The 21,400-nt window shown below is 43.2% G+C and overlaps 1 protein-coding gene and 1 long non-coding RNA gene across 7 annotated transcripts in view; one reads left to right on the top strand and one right to left on the bottom strand.

Annotated features, from left to right (window-relative positions):
• The window catches only part of TNC (tenascin C), an 87,444-nt gene that overhangs the window by 24,885 nt on the left and 41,159 nt on the right, over positions 1-21,400 (bottom strand). For 2 of the 6 annotated variants that reach the window (XM_061476958.1, XM_061476957.1), the window contains exons 3-12: positions 19,917-21,230; positions 17,901-18,164; positions 16,928-17,043; positions 16,682-16,838; positions 15,808-16,077; positions 14,533-14,718; positions 13,979-14,068; positions 13,593-13,856; positions 3,625-3,897; positions 1,438-1,710 (exon numbers count right to left, since the gene is read on the bottom strand). In XM_061476958.1, the coding sequence (XP_061332942.1) occupies positions 1,438-1,710; positions 3,625-3,897; positions 13,593-13,856; positions 13,979-14,068; positions 14,533-14,718; positions 15,808-16,077; positions 16,682-16,838; positions 16,928-17,043; positions 17,901-18,164; positions 19,917-21,230 (3,207 nt within the window). Of the gene's footprint in view, positions 1-78; positions 349-1,437; positions 1,711-3,624; positions 3,898-13,592; positions 13,857-13,978; positions 14,069-14,532; positions 14,719-15,807; positions 16,078-16,681; positions 16,839-16,927; positions 17,044-17,900; positions 18,165-19,916; positions 21,231-21,400 lie in introns of all 6 variants that reach the window. The other 4 variants (XM_061476960.1, XM_061476961.1, XM_061476962.1 and 1 more) reach the window with 3 other exon arrangements.
• Positions 13,050-16,404, top strand: LOC133281418 (uncharacterized). The gene is made up of 3 exons (XR_009747500.1): positions 13,050-13,200; positions 14,996-15,150; positions 16,233-16,404. It is a non-coding gene; the product is annotated as an uncharacterized LOC133281418 (long non-coding RNA).

The raw sequence follows: 21,400 nt of genomic DNA, 5'->3' as shown, positions 1-21,400 counted from the left end.
GTTGGAGCCATGTTTTCGAGCAGTTCGGTGGACAGCAAAAGAAAGAAGAGCAAAAAGCAAACCTGGAAGGTGAAATACCTGTGGTTGCCAGTGCTGTCAAGGTCTGACCACCTTGCCCATCAATTACACCATGGAGTTGGACAGTGTAATTAGTGGCAGCTTTGAGGTTGGTGACTACATAGCGCCGGGAGGCCCCTGGCACTGTGTGCACCAGGGAGTCCAAAGGGAAGTCAGAGTTTCTGACTTCTAGAATAAAATGGTCAAAGGCATTGTCCTGCGCTTCCCACGTCAGTGACATGCTGTCTGAGGTAGCATTTGATACACTGAGTTTGCTAAGGAGAAGTTCCTCTACTATGGAAAGAAAAACAAATGGAAATGTATTGCAATCATTAAAACCCAAAGCAACAAAATAAAGTAATATAGAAGTCTGAATACACATGAGCCATGGGTCACAAAGATCATCTAGCTTTGTGTTTCTCAACGTTGCTCATACCATTACCCCGGCAGCCCTGCCCATGTAAACCCATCGCTGATGCTGGAAACTGGAACTCTGTATTATCTGATCACTGAAATTTGCTATTCTGCTAAATGTCACGGGCCACATTCATCCATTGTTATGATAAGTTGACATGATCTTAGGAAAAACTGTCATAGGAGCAGGCAAAACTTAAATGATCACAACATGAACTATCATCTGCCTACTATGAGAATGCACCTTCTGTTTCTGTAGTCTACTCCTCTCCTTCCACTTTCATACTCTTACTACCTAGAGCACATTGAACATTTGACTTCCCCGTCTTTTCTATAAAAACTGTCAACTGTAAAACCTGAAGATGTGCAATGTGCCAAGAGCTAAATGCCTTCCTGTTTCTTTCACCAACGTCAAGACAAATGAGCTCTTTCAATCTCTCACCCAATGCAACCTGAATTCTGAGGCTGAATTCAGACAATGCATCTACCTTATAGGATTCTGCCGCCACAGACTGAAATGTGCCTGAAGTCTATTTAAAGAATCAGGATAAAAGCTGTATCTAGAAATCAGCTTATCTGAGAGGAACAGTGTCTCCTGTATGCGGGTGACAGACACAAACACATGATACAAGGCTAACACAATGCATCATCTCCCACTTGACTCTTGGGAAATGTATTTTGCTGTGGCAGAGGTTGCCCTAACCTGAACGTTTGAACAAGAGCAAACCTATTGTGTTGATGAAATTGCATCATAATGTGATAGACTGACTTCGCTGGATGGGGTAGTGGATTAACATTCACAGTTCAAAATGTCTCCGGCAGGTCTTCCTTAGAAGGTTTCAAACAGTGAGGTAGAGGATTTGATAATGGGTAGACTGATGGGGTAGCTGAGGGCAGGGAAAGGGGCACAACCTGTAAGGAAGAGTTAGAAGAAAGGAGAGTTAGCATTGAGGTAGTTTTGTATACCTGTTGTAGCTGCAGCACTTATTGCCTGTGTGCGGAAATCATGAGAGATCCCATAGAGGTAGACAATAAAATCAGTGCTGGGGGAAAGCCCTGAGATATGAGCAGTCCTTGAGTTGCCTGAGATGTTGAGCTCCATGGGCTCCAGCAACCTGTTAGAATCAATAATTTCAATAGTAAAGACGTCGAAGTCCCCATGGGCGGTTGTCCAGGAAAGGTTGAAGCTTTCAGGAGTAATGTCGGAAACTGTTAGCTCACCAACTTCTGGGTGCGCTCCTGAGAAGGGAAACAACACAGGTCAGAAAGGAACAGCCCTGGACCTCCTCCTGCTCAGAAACACTGTACTCTCTGCTCATGCTGGCAGCACTCCCAGCTGCTGCTGGAGAATAGGGTTTGGGTAAAAGCTTGCTACAAGCAGACAGTTACTAAGGGAAAGAAATCAAAAAGCATCTCAACATGTTAAATAAGGAAATAGCTATGGCTATTTCCCTTTTCCTCCAGGAGCAGTCATGTGTCTTCGAGGTCTGAGCATGAAAGCAGATGCAGAACTTTTGTGAATGCCCCCAGGGCATTTGGAAAAGTCAGCTTCCAGTTTTAGAAGCTAAACCTAGAGCTCTTTCTTTATCCAAAGGGAAAGGTTGTGTTTTGTTTGCTTTCTTATTTTCCCTCTTAGCTTAAGCCTATGAAAGCTGGCATGAAGTTTTGGAGCTGGGGCCAAAATGCAGAACAGTGATTGCTGCCTTGGGGTTCCTTCCTTTCTGCAGACATCCCTCGGATGTTACAGGAAGACTCCAAAATTTCTGACAATTAGAAGTCCCCAGAAGGGACAGTTTTGAAAAGCCGGGTGCTGAGCATGACCCAGAAAGGGAAGGGAAAACATCAGCAGGGCATCTTCTGCTGCTTTTATGAAGTTAATAAGAGCAGAGCACATTGCATAGCTAGGCAGGACACCCATGATGTCTGTTTTCTTGTTTGTCCCTGTACAGCCTCCTTTGTCTAGCCACATTTGTCAGTTTTCAATGGGCAGTCTGCTACCAGCTCACACTCAGGACTCTCGAAGCACAGGACTTCTGCAGCAGGACACAGCCCAGGGGAAGTGCCTTGTGCCAGACATGTTTCTACCTAAGCCAGGCTGCTTAAAGCATTATTGAAACAAGCAAGCTCTACTGTTTTAACTCTGTTTAGTTCTTATTGTGTACTTTTATCCCCTTCTGTGCTGGGGGAAATCAAATATGAGCCAGCTCAGGCTATCTCAGAATCACAGGAGGCTGCACAGGTCTCTAAGGAAGCCCAAAGGCATCAGATATTGTCCAACAAAAATTATTTGAAGGAAGAGCCACTGAGCCATACAGGATAGACAGAGGTACGTATTTACCCCTCACAAAGCTCAAGATAAGCTCTCATTTCAAACTGACATCTTTCACAGTATCAGCCAGAAAACGATTTTTGTGGCTTACGATTAGTTCCATGCAACCTTAGGTGGGGCAACCATAACGTGGGGCTTACCTTCCTTCCTTCAGGTCAGTTTTATGCCAAGGCACTTCTGCTGAAGTTGGTCTTCTTGCATGGTATCTTTTTCAGACCAACCAGGTTGTTTAACAACCTTATACAGCTTATTATGTGCCGCTACTCTCAGTAGGACTTAATTTGTGTTCTTTTCTATATAAGAACATACAGAAGGTGTCTGGCCTTGCATTGAGTTAGATGCACAAACTATGCACCAAAGTTTGTCTTTACATGGAAACTAGTGCATCATTTCACAGGTAGCTTCCAAAGGGTAAAAACTAGACCTGATCTTCAGTTTTAATTCTCTAGGCTATAATGAATGGATTTTTGTGATTTTAAAAAGGCAACCTGGGCTTTTGCAAGCATGTACAACAGTGAGTTGGGGTTTGCTGTTAGTGTCAACCAGCAAAAAGCAAGTAAGGGGAACAAAACAAGGCATTCAGAGGTGTGTGGGGGGGAAGCAGTCCTAAAAGTGAAAGGCTCCATGGGGGCACTGAGACTCTTATTGGAAAGTCTGACCAAGAGACATTTCCATGCCAGAGATGTTCAGCCAAGCTTTAATGAGTTCAGTGCTCCCCATGAAAAGCGAGCAAGCTTTGCCAAGCAGTTGCAATAGCTCTGGCTCCCATTCCTGTCTGCAAAGAAAGGGAGCCACCAGGCTGGGTGAGTGACTTGAAAAGATACCTGTCATGGTTTCAACAGAAAGGGGTTTGGTCCTGTAGCCTCGAATCACACCGTGAAGCGTGATGTTATAAGGTGTGTTAGCCTTGAGGCCCGTGACATTCATAAAGCGCAGTCCGCCTGGGACTGTGATATTCTGGGTTTCTTCGGGATTCTCAGACTCCTGCACCTGAATGATAAAGTTCTCATATGCCCCGTCATCTGCTGTCCAGGTGAGCTGGAAACCATCCCAGCCAGTCTCTGATACTGACAATTTTCCAAGCTCAGGTTCCTCCTCTGAATAAGGACAGAGAGTCAATCAGTTACTCACATTACAGACTGCTGGTGATGACATTATTTAATGCTGTTCCACGTTAAAGAATGTCACTTATAATCAGTGACACAAAGATGCACCCGCACACACACATTTACATTCTCAGCTGCCTCAGATAACTTGTAAAATCTCTTCAGAGGCATGGCACAACAGAACTGTAAGAAAAGAACTGTAATAATAAATAATAACCACATTAATGCTGAAGGACTGCTTACAGAAAGCAGCTTTTAGACCATCTTACAGCTGCAAGTGGCTTGCCAACATTAATTACAACTCGCGATGAGATCAGTAAGTATTACTGTAACTACTGTACTGCACTAGTAACAACACAGTGTTTGTCATTATGAAGTGAATACTGCACCCAGTTGTAAGGGTAGGAAGACACCGAGTTTAGCAGTTGGAATTCAGGTGTTTATGATTTTAGTTGTGTCCGCATGAAGGACGTTATCTACTCTTCCAAACTATTTCCAATCCAAAAATATAAAGAAGGGGAAAATTCTTCCAAGTCTGCATATCTTTTGTTTAATGGATTTGTCTTCCTTTTATTACAGTATTCTGTCCACAAAACCTTCCTGGGGCAGGGTGCTTTGGATTTTCAGTGTTACTGATATTAACCTAAAACTGAAATCTGCATTCATAGAAATGACCATTCTCATAAGCCACCACAAGGGTGGCAGAGGAAGCTGGCGACCATCAGAACTAACTCTGATGTTGTTAAAGCTGAAAGTTGAGGTCATTTTCTCAGCAAGAATAGAAAGTCCTCTGTTTGAAAATACAACTGATTCCTTCAAATTAGTGGTCATACAGGAAAATGACAGAGTAACACCTGGATTTTTCAGCATGGAAAAAACTTCCTATACGATCTAGCATTGGCCTTTGTTTTTACTGATATTTTAGCACTTATTTATTTGCACTTTTGACACATCAGCATTATAACAAGAACAAAATCCATCTGAATCATCCCAATCTGAACGCCTAACAATTTATAAGATGATGCATGAAGGGAAATGGATCTGGTTTGTCAGTTGTAAACTGCAGCGTTAAGCTTCATGCCTATTCTAAGGCAGAAGATAAAGTGGCCCTGGAATAAGTGAAATTTAGACTCAGCAACATCACTACCCCCCTGTAAAAAAAGAGTGCTTATTGTATGACTGCTACGTAGCCTTATATATGTAGCTGGGGTTGTATTTTCAGAGGTGTAGCACTCACAGATCACAATCAGTTATCTGCAGTGAGTTTTGCTAATGTATAGTAAATTGCTATTGTAAATAGCTACTCAGGAACACTAAAGTTTTCATGAGCTTTTCCCATCCTGTTGGAAAGAATAATTTTTTTATGAAATAACAGTGATATTCTACCAAAAAAATAAAAGCATGAATTCAGAGCTGGTTTGCTTTATCAGGAACAGAAATTAGACTCATTGGGGTAAAAGATGAATCCTGTTGAAATAGCACCCTTGAGCTGAAAAAGAGAAAGCAGGACAGAAAAGAATTGTGTCAGAAATAATGATCTTTTGGTGGCAACAGAAACAAATCAAGCAAACACATTGCCTTCAAATGAAAAGTAAAAGCTTGATTATAATAAGTAATGCAGTAATCATCACAGCATAAAAGCAATTCAGATTACTCTGACGAATGCTCAGCTTCATTCATCTCCAAGATGCAGAGTCCCGTTCCTTTCTCATGCATGTCTGCAATGGAAGTGCACACAACCCCATCATGCTTTTTAGGGAACAAGAGATTCTCATACAAGATCATGCACCAACTTGGACTGTTGGAAAACTCCAAATGCCTCATACATAAAGCATCCAATATAGATGATGAAACAATGACTGTTTCATGGTAAATAATATCAAGGGATGATGTTTCTTGCTTAAACAAGAAAAAAAGAGAGAACCAACCATTGAGAAATTAGGTGCTCTAGCCTTGCAGTATGTGTGAAATAATCTGTGCGTTTCTATGTACATATTTTATCTCATGCTGTGAATTTGGGTTTGATGATGGGCAGGTAAAGTCATTAAGCTCCAGCTAGGTTCTCCAAATATGACCTTACTCACTGGCACTTTGATTATTATCGAAGTGAGCCTTGCTGCTATAGGCCTGTTTCCTCACAAGATTTATGTAACAGGGATAAAACGTAAAAGGAATACTCCCAATGTGTTACAGTCTTTTTTTTTCTCTGACATCACCACTTCCATGCCAATGCTGCAATCCACAACATCCTTGCAATCTTTCTTGTGCTTGAACCACAATGCAGATAACCTGCAGCCCCTTGCTATTTTCATATGCCTTGAAAATAGCAGATGCATCAACATCTCTTTACATGCAATTTGAAAGAGAGAATTGATGCTACATTGCCTTAAAAGCATAAAAGGCATTTTCCATGCTGCACCACTCAAGGTTCTCATTCCACAGCAATAAGACATTTATCCCATGCAAAAGGAAGAAAGAAAAGAACAACTAAGGAAGGATGCATCACTCACAAAGCCCAGCATTTCTGCAGCGGGACAGCAGTACAAAATGAAGTTCTGCATTTCAAAGCAGAAAAGAAACATATAGCTAACAAATCCATAGAAAATACCTGTAGTAGCTAGGGCTTCCAGGGACCAAGAGAGCTGACTCTGAGTGCTTCCATGGAGGATAATCTGGTTTTGTGTGCTTGTGCTGAGATTGGTAAATTCTGTTTCACAATGGTTTTTCAGCAAAAAGATTTCCTGTGTTCTATTTAAACTGGGCAGGTCTTTCAGAGTGATAAAGAACTGATCCAGACCTCATCCTGTGCTGCCCAAGACAGGGCGAGACTACTGAAAGCCTTGTGTGTTATGTTAAGGTCATGAAGAGCACCAGCGGCTTCTGAGATGAGAAAGTCAGTGGGCACCAGAAGCAGAGCATGAGAATCAGTGCTGGGGTTTGTTAAATAGCTTATCTCTTTAGGTGCAGGACTGGTGGGATTAAATGGTGCTTCACTGATTGATCCTCCAGGTGTTGTGACTAGAAGTGCTAAACACAGGTAAATTACAAGTTAGAACTTCCTGATAATAAACTCCCAAATACACTAAAAGCCAGCTAATATCCACTACAAACAGTTTGTGTGCTTTGAATTAAAGAGCTCTAAGAACACAGATGGGTTTGTCTTTTTTGGAGACTGAATCCAAGCCACAAGGAAAGGTAGCAGCACCAAGCACAGTGTGATCCTCATGCGACAACACTAACTAGGAGATCCAGAGCAACAACCATTTAACAGTGAGCTGAAAGGGTCCCAGCAGAGAAACAGGCACACCCTCACTTGATGTAAATCAGTACACTCTGGTTACCTCCAAAGAACTTTGCTAATTCACACTGGTGAGGATTTGAACCCTAAATCTCTTGAACATGCCTTTTATCTTTACTACAGCACATAAGTTACTACTTCTGATATAAAACATAAGTGGAATGCATGCCAAATACTGCAAACAGATCCAAGCCCAGACTGAGAAATCGGCCACAGCAGAAGCATGCTAAATCTTATCCTACCCAAGCAAAAACAGGCTTGGAGGAGTGATTCATATGGATATATATAGGATTTTCATAAAACGGAGGGGGACACACATCCTTACCTAAAAACTAGGACAGAAAGAGCTTGAGCAATCTTTCTTTAAGGAGATAAAAAAGAATGGAAGGGAAAAAGACTTGGCCTTCAACATACTGAATGATCTGTGAGCGCATCCTGGAGCACAGTCAGATTCTGAGAATCTGAGTAGTGTGGAGGTGACAGAGAATGTGCTCCTGATCACAGCTGCAAGGCAAGAGGCAGGTGATTTCTCTGACATGCGGAATTATCTCCTCATTAGTGGCAAACCACATCATCTCACACCTCAGTGACTTCCTTGCTTACCTGCTCCACTTGCATTCAATTAAGAGAGAGCAAGTCATCTTCCATCATCAATCAAATCAGCACAAATACATACTCAGGATTCAATATCTGCCTCCAAATTCACACATGTATCAGAAAAAAAAGAAGTTTTCAGAGGAGAAAAATCAATTAAAAATGTATGTCAATGTAAATGCAGAAATGTTACCTTGAAAACACACTCTCAGGTCAAATGCAGATGTAAAAACGTTGTTTTCTGCTCACCTCCAGGAAGGTGAGCAGAAGCAGGTGAGGCAAACAGTGATTTATGTTTACATATGTCATTGATATTCTTGACTTAGGTGAGGGCCTGCTTTAAATTACCTCAGCACATAGTCTGAAACAGGCCCTATCTATGCTGTAACTTGAAAAACCATCGCCCCAGCTTACCTGCAATATAACCACTAGCATAATTCCTTCTTCCTCAGTAAAACAGCTGTCAGAACTGACTGCACCAGGGTTACTGTGCTTATGTAGTGAAGTAGGAAGACATGCAGTGAGGAACCATTAGCCACCTGGGACTCTCAGCTGCTTGTGCACAATTAGATGTCAACCAGCTCTTTTCTATTCTGGGAACAGGCTAAAAACCATCAAGCATCAAGCAATTGGTACTTGTTCAACCTTGAGGCTGTCTACTTGACATGCACAGTGGTAGCTGGGCTTTACTGTGGAGTGTTTCTGCAGAAGACATGCATAGGTAGAGTGAACAGACCAGTGGGGAGGCCAGGGCAGCAGTACTTGGTACAGGTACAGCTTCATGCTCTGGATGGTCCCACTAGGAAACTGGCATGCACCCTGATTTGGAAACAAAAGGAAAACATCAAAGAACACAAGAGAAATAGAAAAGAAAAATAAAAGGCTGACATTACACTCCTGATATACTGAGGATCTATCAGAAAACTCTGTGTAATGAGAGTCAAAACTGGCTCCCCATTTTCCCTCATTTTACTAGACCATCCTCCTGACATTCTCCCAGATCCACTTGCAGTATAACCACACAAGAACTTGGTTACTCTAATGTGAATGGAAAATACAGCAGCTGTTCAACTGTATTATACAAAAACTGAGGTACCAACTACCTAAATGACACTTTAATTCTGAAGTTCGCTGTCACAAGTGGATTAATTTTATTCTGCCAACTTTGCCAACTACATGGCAGGTTGCCATGCACAGCCTGTCTCATGGAGCATATCAAATTATATGTAACTACATTACCTCTGATTATTTTTCAGACCTAATTCTGAATATTACCTTGGGTTTAATGACTCCACAAATGAATTTGTGGATGAGAGTGGTCTACCCTCTACACGCATGTATTAACACTCATATAAGCCACATAAAGTTCATGTGTAATAGAGGAATATGTGGCTTTTTGTCCAAACAACAGATAGGAAAATGAAAATTACAGGAATACATAGGAAATTCTCTGATACCACAGGCAGTATCAGTGTTCATTGTTTAGCACATGGAATACTATAACAGATAACAGAAAATCTGGAAAACCATTGAACTGTAGGATAAGACCAATGAAGTTCAAACACTTGACTTGGCAACCAGGGGAATATATGGAGAGAAGAGAAAGAGAGCTCTAGGAGCCCTAGGTGGGTGGATGACAACCAGATAGAGTGATTCGTGGTGGCAAGATGAATGAAAGTTGATGCCAAAGAGCTGAAAGCGATGTAGAGGGGAAACTGAATGGACAACAAACATATGCTCTTTCTCAGACTGCAATACTTCTTAGTTTAATTCTCTTTGTAAAATCTCCAAGCCGAACATGGCCTAAATACATCTATACTGCTGTTGATAGCCTTTTGAGGAATTCCACCGCAATGCTTCACTGGCAATTTTACTAAAAAGAATGCTAATGTCCTGCCAGGACATTTCCCCAGTTCCTTGGGATTCAGTATTCATAATACAGTATTCTGTATTATTTCTTGCTCTTTGGATTTTATATTATTTGCCAAGAGGAGCTGTGAACCGGTTTCATTGCAGAGTCTCTCATAAGCTCAAGCACACTGTAAGATATGATGGTTTATCAAGGTTTTTTGGTTCTTTTCAGATCTCTCTGGCTAAATAGCTTTCCCCTCTGCCAAGCAGCTGATTAAACTGGGCTTAGAGTGCCTCTGCCCCTCTGAACTTCATAAAGAAAGCATTGCAGTAAGTAATAAGCCAGAAACGCTACAGCAGCTCCTACTAAAGTCAGGTTCCAGGTATTTTCAGCAGAGGAATCAGCTGAATAAATGGACAATCTTTACTGGCAAACTTAGTTTGCCAGTCACCAGCACGGCAGTTTCCCATTGAACTGCCTCACCTAATCATTCTTCCTAATGTTTGAGTTTGCATAAAAATGCGTGGAGCAATATAAGATAAGTAGAAGCCAGGAGAGGAAGAGGGAACTGAAGCACAGCGCAGACAACAGTCTTTGGTAAACGCATAAATTATCTTAAAAACATTCAACAGAATGGAAAAGATACTTCTCTGAGCCATGCTCCTATTGCAACTCACTTCCAGATGCAAGACAGTACCACAACCACGATTCATCAGCAGTTGCTGCACAATCTGGGTCCTTCAGCAGAGGAATTCGAGGTTGGCGCTTGGTTTCTCTAATGTCCACTCATTTATTTCCACAGGCCTCTCATGGCTGATGTGTTACCACCCATCCTCCTCCAGGACTATTGTGCTATGCAGGCAGGGTTCCAAACCAGAGCAAGAACAAAGCTGGACTCTGGCTGCTCAGCTTCCTCAGAGCAGGATTACATGCTCACCCTACAAATTAGTTATTAATCTGATGAAACATCCTCAAGACATGCTGCCAGAAAGGTCCCTCCAACCAGTAAAATGGCTCATGTTCTTTGATTTCAGAAATAGTTCTAAACCAAAACCTTAGTGCGATGCTGGGTGGGACCTCTAACAAACAGGTAGTACCCTAGTTTGTGACACCTTTGTTAATAACAGAAAGGAGGTATCTGTTGTAGCCACAGCTTCCAGAGAAGAGCGCTGTTCTCCAACCAGTCCATACACCTTGATTTTATAGGAAGTTTTAGCTTGGAGGCCATCAATCACAGCACTTAGGGACTCTCTGGGCAGGGAGGTTTCTGCAGGGGGCTCAGCTGCCAATGGCACATCCTTGTATTCCACCACAGAACTACTGTGACTCCTGTATTTGCATACCAGGAGACACTAAAGCTGTGGTCAGTCATCCTTGAGACCACAAGGTCCCTCAGAGCATCCTCTTGCATCCCTGAGGCCTCTGGAGCATGAAAGCTCCCAGAGCCAGGAAGCTCCTCTGGGTAAGGAGTCATTGACTGCATTTGGGTTTGCCTATATAAAGCCATGAAGAAACAGACAAGCAAATGGCAGTGTGAAATATTCAGTCTTCCCTTTTCAGTACAATAAAATGACCCTTAGCAAACTGTTCACTTTATAATCCTTATCATCCCTTGAATACAGAATTGTTGACATCAGTTGCAAAAACCTTTGTCACTTGAGCTGCATTTCATCTATAAGAAGAGACAGAAACATCAGAAAGCTGTCATCCTATACTATGGAAGGTTTTGGGACATGTTCCTTGGTCATGAGCTCTGAACATTTCAGCTCTGTGTGGAGAGCTGATATACAAAAAAAGATAGCAAGAAGAATGCAAGAAGGGAGAGAAGGTACTGACAGAAGATCTTCAGCCCTGGGGCTGAAAAAAGCTTTACCCTCAGCAATAGAAAATCCACTCTACAAATAAATAATACCATGTGAGAGGCTCCTGAACAGCAGCTGGCAGGGATGCCTGACTCTGATCAAGAGGTTGGGAAGAAAGTAAGATGAAAAACTGGCAATGTGGAGAAGCAAAGGAAACTTTGAGAAGAAAAGCTCTCACCCATTCTGCAGTCCCTGGCCCCCTTGTTCAGCAGGGGTGGCACATGCCCCTCCAAACAGCAGGACTGTCTCCCCCACCCTCTGAGAAGAGCTAGTCCAGTTCTAGCTGTGCTACTGGCATTTTCCACTTCAATCATTCCTCTCTCTCCCTTGTTGCTCCAAGTATTTACCCCAGCAGTGCAATGGACGTGAGAGCCCCCATAGCTCTGCAAGAGAGGGCAAACCAAGTTTGTTTGGCTTAGCCTGAAGACTTCAGGACCTCCCAGGTACTGGGAACACAGATTAAGAATATGGTATTGAGGGTGGATAAAAAAAGTAAACTGAAGGAAAGACCTCATCTCTTACACCCCACAGGCTTATAGAGCGTTTCTGCCTCCCCATGCCCATGTGTTTGGATTTGTCCATTCCTACACAGGAGGAAGGTCATAGAGACAGGCTCTGTTAACTACTGCTGATGCTTCTAAGGAGCCCACTACAAATAATTCTACCGGCTGCTCTGAGTAAAGGTGTAAAACAGATACCCTGGCCCGATGAATGGATTTATAAGAGCTCCAAATCAGGAAAAAGAAGCTACCTTGTGAGACTTGGGAAGCTGGTGCTGAAAAGGCCAGACTGAAATTCCACAATGTGTTGTTTCTGCCGTTTCAGCATCTATACATACTCCTTTTGAGACCAGTCTTCAGACAGATAGGGAAACATCTGGTAACTTGGGAAGAATCAAAGTCAGCTCACTCTTGCCACATAAACCTTCAGCTTCCTTTTGTATGTGTGTACCTCAAGGCTTCCTGTTATTTCCCAACACTGGACACAGGCCTTGCATCAAACTAGTAATTCAGTACTGATGGTTTTCTGTAGTTTGCATCATAGCATAAACATCTCTGCAGTACTGGATAAGTGAAATCTGTAAAGCACTCAGAGGTTGTGCTTGGATGGACACCACCACTGAATATGAAACCAGTTTTGATTTGTTAAGCTGTTATTAATTTGTAAAATCCATAACTTCTGTCACATGTTTACCTCATAGATGGGCTTTGGGGAGAAAAAGAGAAACACTTTGATCAGTGCAAAGGACAGTAATTGTCAGCTGATTCTCATTTCACTGTCTCTGCTCACTTACAGCACTTCAGGCTTTGCCTCACAGAATTTAGCCTGAATGCCTGTAAAAATTCAAGACTTATTTATGCTCTGTACCAAGATACAATTCTGTGTGCAACAAACTTTGGGTTAAAACGGCTCACCAAGAATAAAACCTTGTTTGGTAAGTAATCCACCGATATTGGTTATTCGGAGTGGTTTGTACAAATGGAGATGACAGAAATGCCCCCTTTCTCTGTAGACAAACGTAACAGTCGTGGTCTCCATGGAAGTGGTGACTGTGACCAGATTTGGAGGCCCTTCTAGCTTTTGGATGACAAAACTGAAAAAAAAAGGCAGCATCAGAGCCCTGTTGACCCTGCTGAAGCATGATGAGTGGAGGCATGCTGTGAAGAGAATTCATTAGGCAGAAACAAGTAATGTTAAATACATTCTGGTTGCTCTTCCTTTTTGGTTTTGGCTGTAGAAAACAAAACAAGTTACAAGACATAATACACAAAGAACAGCCTCATTTAAAACAAAGGATGAGATCTGCATTTCATGCAGGACAAAGAGCTGTGCTCTTTGCAAGTCTTCTCAAAGGTTAAGCAAGAAATCATTGAGAATATGGAGCTAGACATGGTAGGCAGGGAAATGCACAGCTATCCCTCAGTTAAGCCTATCATGTCAGACAGAGCTAAGTCTGCTCTGTAGGCAGTTGATGTTTCTAAGCAGTTGTCCAGGCATGGCTTACAAAATGAGGTGAAGACTTGGGCTAGTCATTGCCCAATGACCCGGTGCACGGCACTCATCAAAAGCTGTCACTCACCAGTAGAACCCTTGACAGTTGTGGGTTTGCTTTTGTGTCTGCCTTTCTCCGCCACCAGACTGATGGTGTATTCTGTCCCTGCATCCAACCCTCGCAGGATAAAAGAGGTGCTGTCCACGGGGATCTCCACTTCACTCTTCTTTCCAGAGGGGTTAACAGAAATGAGGCGATAGTGATCAAACTTGGCCACTGGTCTTCTCCAGCGAAGGGATAAGGTGGTTTCAGTGGGGTCACTGACTTCCAAGTCCTTGGGGTTATCAAGATCTACAGGTTAAAAAAGCAGAGTTGACAGATTAGCATCTATACTGGCTGTCTAGCAACAGCTCAGAGGCTTATCCACTTGATTTGCTGCTTCCTCCAGAGCAAAAGGGGATCAAGTTACTCACCAGTGCCAGCATTAATAGTAGCAGGAGCGCTTTCCCTGTCCTGTCTCACTGCTGTCACACCAATGCCATATTCAGTTCCAGGCCTCAACCCTAAGTGAAGAGAAATAGGAGTATGAGTTTCTGTCCACAGAATATGCTTACAGGCATTTGTTTAAACAAAGAAGCCTGAATGTATGCAAGTTAAGATATATGCTTTCCTGTGCATGCAGAGAATTGAGGTTCCAGTTGACCCTCCAGCTGACCTGATGCTAATAAATCTTTTTCCATGTACATGCTTAAATATAAAGATTTAATGTGATGACTGAGATCACATTTTGGACACTGTGCAAATGCATAATCAGACATAGCTTCTATTTTCAAGAGCTTGCAGTACAGGTACTTTTGCCAAAGAAAAGCACATAGACATCCATGTGATATTTGCCTATACTCATAATGCAAAACCTCTGCTTGTACCTCTTCTGTATAGTGACCAAAAGGGTACTTTTGCGCTACATTACTGTGCCCTCGGTGATGGCAGTGGCATGACATCGATGACCAGCTCACCATTCTCCTACCTGTGAGTGTAGCTCTGGTTGTTGCTTGGTTGCCCTTTGGCACTGTGATCTCAGCATGGTCCCCACCAGAGATGGGAGCAAACTTAATGCGGTAGTTATCAATATTTGCATGGCTGTTCTTCCACTCCAAAGTAATGCTACTGTCTGTCTGCGACACTCTCTTCAGGTTTTTTGGAGCATCCAAGTCTGTAATCAATAAACCGATAAATAAATACATAGGAATGTTTTGACAGAAGTCTCTTATAACAGTACTTTTTAGAGGGTGGAGTGATCCACCAAGCTGAAGTTAAGTGCCCTCTCACATGATAAATCTATGTTCTTAACTACATCAAGCAATTTCTTTTACCGCGAAGTGGAGAGTTCACTGGCTGTGGAGAAAAGATCAGTGGAAGAAATTAAACTTTTATCTCCTAAGACAAAAATAACAATTTCAACTTTAGCAATTATTTTCTTTACAGAATAGGCTTGTGGAAAAACACATTTGGATGAAAATACTACTCTTCCTCTATAAATACATCAGCTTTCAAAAGGATCAAGGCTGCTGATCATGTCTAGATTTCTGTTCAGTAATTATCTTGCATTCATAGCTGAAAGGAGCTCTAAGGCTTAAAAGAAAAGGTGAATATTATACAGAAGTTCAGTGGGCTTTTGCTGTTCACACCTATAGTAGGCTCAAATCCTGCTCTGGATGAACAATTACATTTCAGGATGAAAAGGGAAGTTATTTCCTATGTACCATTTACTCAGCTCCCTTAATGCATCAGACCTTGATGACATGCTAAAGGACTCACACTTTCATAAAGCATGCTCAGGATCACTAAAGAGCAAAGTAAATTTATAAAAAACATGACAGAAAACATTTGAAGAACTGCAGTATGAAAACAAAGCAGTTTTCCGCTAGTCTGTTATGCTTTAGACAAACAGAAATAAGGTCTTACATGGAATAGAAACCATAGAAGATAAGTAACCTAGAGGATATTTGTTTCCTGAAGTGGAGATTCAGCATATGATGAGCAAAAGCTTTTAAGAGACTTAATAGCATAATTCTCATTTTCAAAATACACTTAGATACTTGAGTATATTTCGTTGAGCCAGTAGGGTATATAAGGCACAGAAAAACATTCTCTACTTTCATGTACCTCTATAATAGTACTGCTGATTCTGTGTTGATGAAGTAACTCATCAACTCAAGCAACACAACACAAACAGCACAGGAAGATTGATGGTGATTGCATTACCTTCCCAGAGGTTGGAATTGGCATCCAAGCCTCTTACCTGTGACAAAGACTTCTTTCACGGGATCGCTTTCCATGTCCCCTCGACGAGAGATGAGCGTCACTTCGTACTCTGTGTGTGGCCTCAGGTTTCCAATAGAATATTGGTTTTCATCTTCAGAGAGGTCAATGGTTGTCCTGTCCCCTGGAATATCTTTGGGGCCATAAGTGAGCTCTATGCCTTCAATTTCAGCCAAAGGTTTGGACCATGTGATAAGAGCTGTGGTGTCTGTGACATCTTTTGCCTCGATCTGGCTAGGGGCATCAAGCTCTGTTACAAAAAGAGAGAAAAGTGGTTTTTAAAGAAATCTTGCCATAAAAATCATACACATTCTTGTGCTTTCAATTTATGATTCAAAATTAAAATGAGTGGCTTCTACCAACTGAAGCTTATCTTCATCTACTTTCTCACTTTGCTTTCCATAGCTGCAGAAGAAAATGCAAAATGGAGTCAATTCATCAGAAGCAGATTCATCAAAATTCATTAACATCAGAAGCTGCCAAGCAAAGACAAGCAGGAACCCTAAGAGGTTCTCCCCCTGCACAATACAAATTCTCCTTTAACCAATTTCTTCATGCAAATAATACTAGGATGAAAGAAATTCTATTTGCTGTTGATGTACAATGGGAAATAGAATAAAAATGCTCCTTGCTATCTTCTAGCTAAAAAATAATTCATTTTCTCTTCAAACAGGTAATTTGGAAAGGAATTAATTTCTTTTCATGTATCCTTCATTAGCAGCTCCACTACTACTTCTTTTCCCCCTATTGATTTACAGTATAGAGAACTTGGCATTCTCTTTGTTTAAAAACTCCCTACACCAAACAGCAGCTGTTTTATTGGTGACCCTACACCAAGTACAGGTTGTGCTTACTTGTGGTTATCACTTTGGATAGTCCTGGTCCCCTGGTATTGTTTTTCACTATATGAAGGGACACATTATACTGTTGTCCTGGTGCCAAACCTGGCTGCATATAAGATGTCTCTGGCCTTTTCAAGCTGCTGGTTATATCTCCATTATCATCCTTTTTCTGTAACACATGGAACACTCAGTTAGTATTAACATAAAAAATCCAGGCTCTTCCACTTGCATATGGCCTCTTACCATATGCTCCCTTACCATATTACGGAAGACCAGCTCCCAGCCGTCAAAGGAGAAGTTTAGAGGATCCCACTCCACCTGGACGGATGTTTCTCTAACAGACTTGAATTTGAGACCCTCTGGAGCAGGCAGATCTGTGACAGAACAGAAGGATATCATTACCTGGTGACAAGGTCTCTTAAAGAGGACCCTGGGAGGGGGACATCTTTCCACCACTATAAATATCTGCCTCCTATTTATCTGCATCTGAGATGTTTAAACCCTCTTCACAGCCAGTTGTTCTGTCTTTGGAGAGACACTCCTCTGACCTGGTTTAGATGTCAGAGTAAAATGAATTTTGCCCTAAAAAATCTCTTTTTCTGCCCTCCTGAAGGAAGCCTAGTATGGACATTAAAAGACAGGTGACATGAATCCTGTCCCAGGTCTCTAGGAATGAGCATAGTGACAGAAGTCAAAGAGCACCTTTTGAGGCTGGGGTGTTTAGCTATGACTGTGATGTGCACAATACAAAAAGGAAGATGAACAACAAATGAATGGACAGGCAGATAGAAAGTAAGTTGTGGTAAACCACACAGAAGATACAAAACAAATAAAATCTCAATTTCAGCCAAAACAGTTTGAATCAAGTGATTTCACATTCCTCTTACACACTGTTACATTTTCCTGTTTTTAAAGGAAGCATTACCAGATTTTTAAATGGACCTAATTATGAAGGAGCCAAAGGTCTTAATTTACAAAGACCCCCTGATATTCATTGGGAGGAACCGCAGAGAGTGGAAGAGTGAGAGAGCTGTAACTTTGAATGCAGTCATTGGTACTGGAAAATAACAGAAAATGAAAGTGCAGAAAGCTGGCTTTGTCCAGAGCAGAAGATGAATTGAAAATGGAAAATACAAAAGAAATAATACCCCCCCCCCCCCTCCAAAGGGATGCAAATAAATACATACTACATTATAGACAAAAGAAAGAATACAGGGAGTGTAAAACTCACATGTTGCTACCCTGGCACTGACTGGAATGCTCTTCTTGTTTTTAAGGATTGCAAAGACACGGATAAAGTATTCCACACCCGGCTCCAGTTCGTGAATAGTGGCAGCTGTCTGGTTTCCTGGCACAGTGAACTGCATGTCTAAGCCACCACTGCCAGTAGGGACATAGGTGATGAGGTACTCATTGACAACATTCTCATGCTTCCATTCCAGATTGACGGTTTTATCTGTTACGTCTGTCACAGTCAGCTCAGTTGGAGGAGACACTAAGGAGGGGAAAACCCAAAACAAACGTATAAGAAGTTTTCAAGGCTCAGAAAATAATGACTTACCCAGTTCCCCATTTTCCCAGGAGCAGTTTGTAAGAATCATCTAACAAACAGGGAATGAGGAAGCCATGTCTCACAAATTAGCTGCTTGAAGAAAGGAATGTTCGGCTGATGAAGACTACAGACATTTCCAAAAGGGCAATTTCTACGTTCACACTTGCACACAGCCTATGGCTGACTGTGTTCCAGCTCCTCCTCTCATAGCTACTGCACAAGACTATAGCTGGGTCCCTAGGGATTCAGACATTCAATTCAACTGCCAGCAGCACATGGTTTTATAGCTGTAAGTCCTGGGGTTTGCATGGATTTTCCAAAGTAAAATTAAACATTATTATTTTTGTAAATACTTTCAATAGAATGCTCCACGTTTGCAAGTGCAAGAGCACAAAATGTGGCTTAGGAGTCTTCCAGAAGGAGGAGATGAAAAATGAGGATTTCTTTTCAAGGGTATTCATTGTCTTTTATAATGTTCCCAACCCCAAAGTACTCTTTGATTACTCTACAAAGATCTTAGTTCTAAAATTTCTCCCCTGGGCTCTACTAAAGAAAACGATCTCATTTATAGCATAATGCCTGTCATTATCTAGCTGCCAAAATTTTCTATCAATTTCCATAAAGTCAGTGGTATTGGGAAACTAAGCATGTGGCTTCATAGCTAGGTTTCCACTCCAGCTGATTCCATGATTTTACTCTAAGCTTTTATCAGGTCTAACATTCACACACACACACATATATATATATATATAATATATATATATAAAATCAAGATTTACTTTAGTTATAAAGATCTATCTGGCCAAAATGAGAGGTAGCCAAGGCCCCTGTGATAATCCTGAAAGCCTGAACTGCAATATTTGCACCATCTGGCAGTTCCATGATGATAGTTGTCTCACTCGGATGGGACAACATTATTTCCCATGTGTGCCCAGTCTCCACTAACTACACCCTCTGCCTCCACCAGGGCTCCAGCTCAGAGATCTGACTTCAGAACAAGGCCACTGAGCCCCTGGAGTGGGTCTGTTAGTGTTGTCAGGGCTGTGTGTTTCATTTTCAGCTGCCTACAGTAGTGATGGCATTATAAATCCAAACCCCTTTCTTATCCATCCAGCATGAGACTGGGAACCAGAACCTGGCTACAAGAAATGTTTGATATCCAGGCTCCTTTTTCACTGGCATCCATTGTCTATATTATCTCTTTCCTGCAAAGCCTATTCTTTAGTCAAAATTAGGCCCATATCCTTTTGACTAATCCTGCTGAATTCCTAGTAAGATGACCCTGGAGACATCTTCCTTTTCTCCACATCTAGAACAATTTCTTTCAGATGCATTTTGGTTTTTAAGCATCGAGAGGTGCTATGAGGAACTGAAAGGTCATGGTGACAAATCCCAACCAGTGCTGGCTCCAGTGGCATTGTGAGGGAGCAAACTGCATCACGGTTATCAGCCTGCTGGCTTGCTGACCACTAAAAATCACCAGTAAGCTCTAGACTATATAGCCCTGAAAGGTTAGGGAGGTCAAAATCTTGCTACTGTTGTTTTTACTTCTCCAATTCAGCTGTCTGGGTGATGATAAATAAGAGTGGCAACAGTGCTGGGCTACATGTAAAAGGTTCACAGAGCTTCCAAATCTGCTGGAAGGGCACAGGGAATTACCATGGGAAGCAGTTCAAAAGAGACATTCCAACCTACCATCGGAGCAGTCATCCCCCATGTAACCATCTTCACAGACACACCGTCCGTCGACGCAGCGGCCCACATTGTTGCAGTCCTTGGGGCAGGACTGTTCTCGGCAGTCCTCCCCCCTGAAGCCCTCGTGGCACACGCAGCGCCCATTGATGCAGCGCCCGCGCTGGTGGCAGTCATTGGGGCAGGACAGCTCGCCGCAGTCCTCCCCTGTGAAGCCATTGTCACACTCACAGCGCCCCTCCACGCAGCGTCCACGGTTGTGGCAGTCCTCGGGGCACCGCAGCTCCCCGCAGTCCTCCCCTGTGTACCCTTCATCACACACACACTGCCCATTGACACAGAGACCTCGTTTGTGGCAGTCGTTGGGGCACCTCAGCTGGCCACAGTCCTCCCCAATGAACCCTTCATGGCACACACACTGCCCGTTGATGCAGCGCCCACGGTTGTTGCAGTCGTTGGGACACCGCAGCTCGCCGCAGTCCTCCCCAATGAACCCTTCGTTGCACACGCACTGCCCGTTGACGCAGCGCCCGCGGTTGTGACAGTCGTTGGGACACCGCAGCTCAGCGCAGTCCTCACCCAGGTACCCCTCATGGCACACACAGCGCCCGTTGACGCAGCGCCCGCGGTTGTGGCAGTCGTTGGGACACCTCTTCTCGCTGCAGTCATCCCCCACGAAGCCCTCATAGCAGACGCACAGCCCGTTCTCGCAGCGCCCGTTGCCGTTGCAGTTGTTGGGGCAGGTCAGCTCGCCGCAGTCCTCCCCGGTGAAGCCCTCCTCGCAGAAGCAGGTCCCATTGACACAGCGCCCGCGGTCGAAGCAGTCGTTGGGGCAGATGAGCTCACTGCAGTCCTCACCGGTGTAACCCTCATCGCAGACGCATTCGTTATCCACACAGCGCCCGCGGTTGTGGCAGTTGTTGGGGCAGAGGGGCTCACTGCAGTCATCGCCTGCGAAGCCCTCGTGGCACACGCATCGCCCGTTCACGCACCTTCCATGCACACTGCACCCCTGGGAGCAGAGCTCTTCGCTGCAGTCTGTGCCTGTGTACCCCTCAAAGCACACACAAACGCCATCGATGCACTTGCCTTGGTCGTTACAGTCGGCTGGGCAGGAGACCTGGCTGCAGTCCTCACCCGTGAAGCCTTCGTTGCAGATGCATCTGCCCTGGACGCAGAGGCCCTGGTTGAAGCAGTTGTGTGGACAGGCTGGTTCAGAGCAGTTGGGACCTTTCCAGCCAGGCTCACAAACGCAGCCGCAGATCTCAATGCTGTAGTTGCCGTGTCCACTGCAATAGGGTGTTGTGTCCAGGCGACCTGTACCAATGATCCAGAAAATCAATTACTCCCCTTCTCTCTGGGATGCACTACGCCAGTGTGGCACAGACCACCTAAAAGTGGCCTAATGCTCCTAGCTCTGTACAGGATATAATTTCCAGTATCACCAAAGCTTCTAAATGACAATAAATCCTTTTTCCAGTGAGATT

Source organism: Pezoporus flaviventris, unplaced genomic scaffold (genome assembly GCF_033815535.1).
Source record: "Pezoporus flaviventris isolate CSIRO_AGI_PZ_B2104156 unplaced genomic scaffold, CSIRO_AGI_Pfla_v1 ptg000097l, whole genome shotgun sequence".
Classification (NCBI taxonomy): Eukaryota; Metazoa; Chordata; class Aves; order Psittaciformes; family Psittacidae; genus Pezoporus; species Pezoporus flaviventris.
This window is presented reverse-complemented; position numbering and strand designations above follow the sequence as displayed.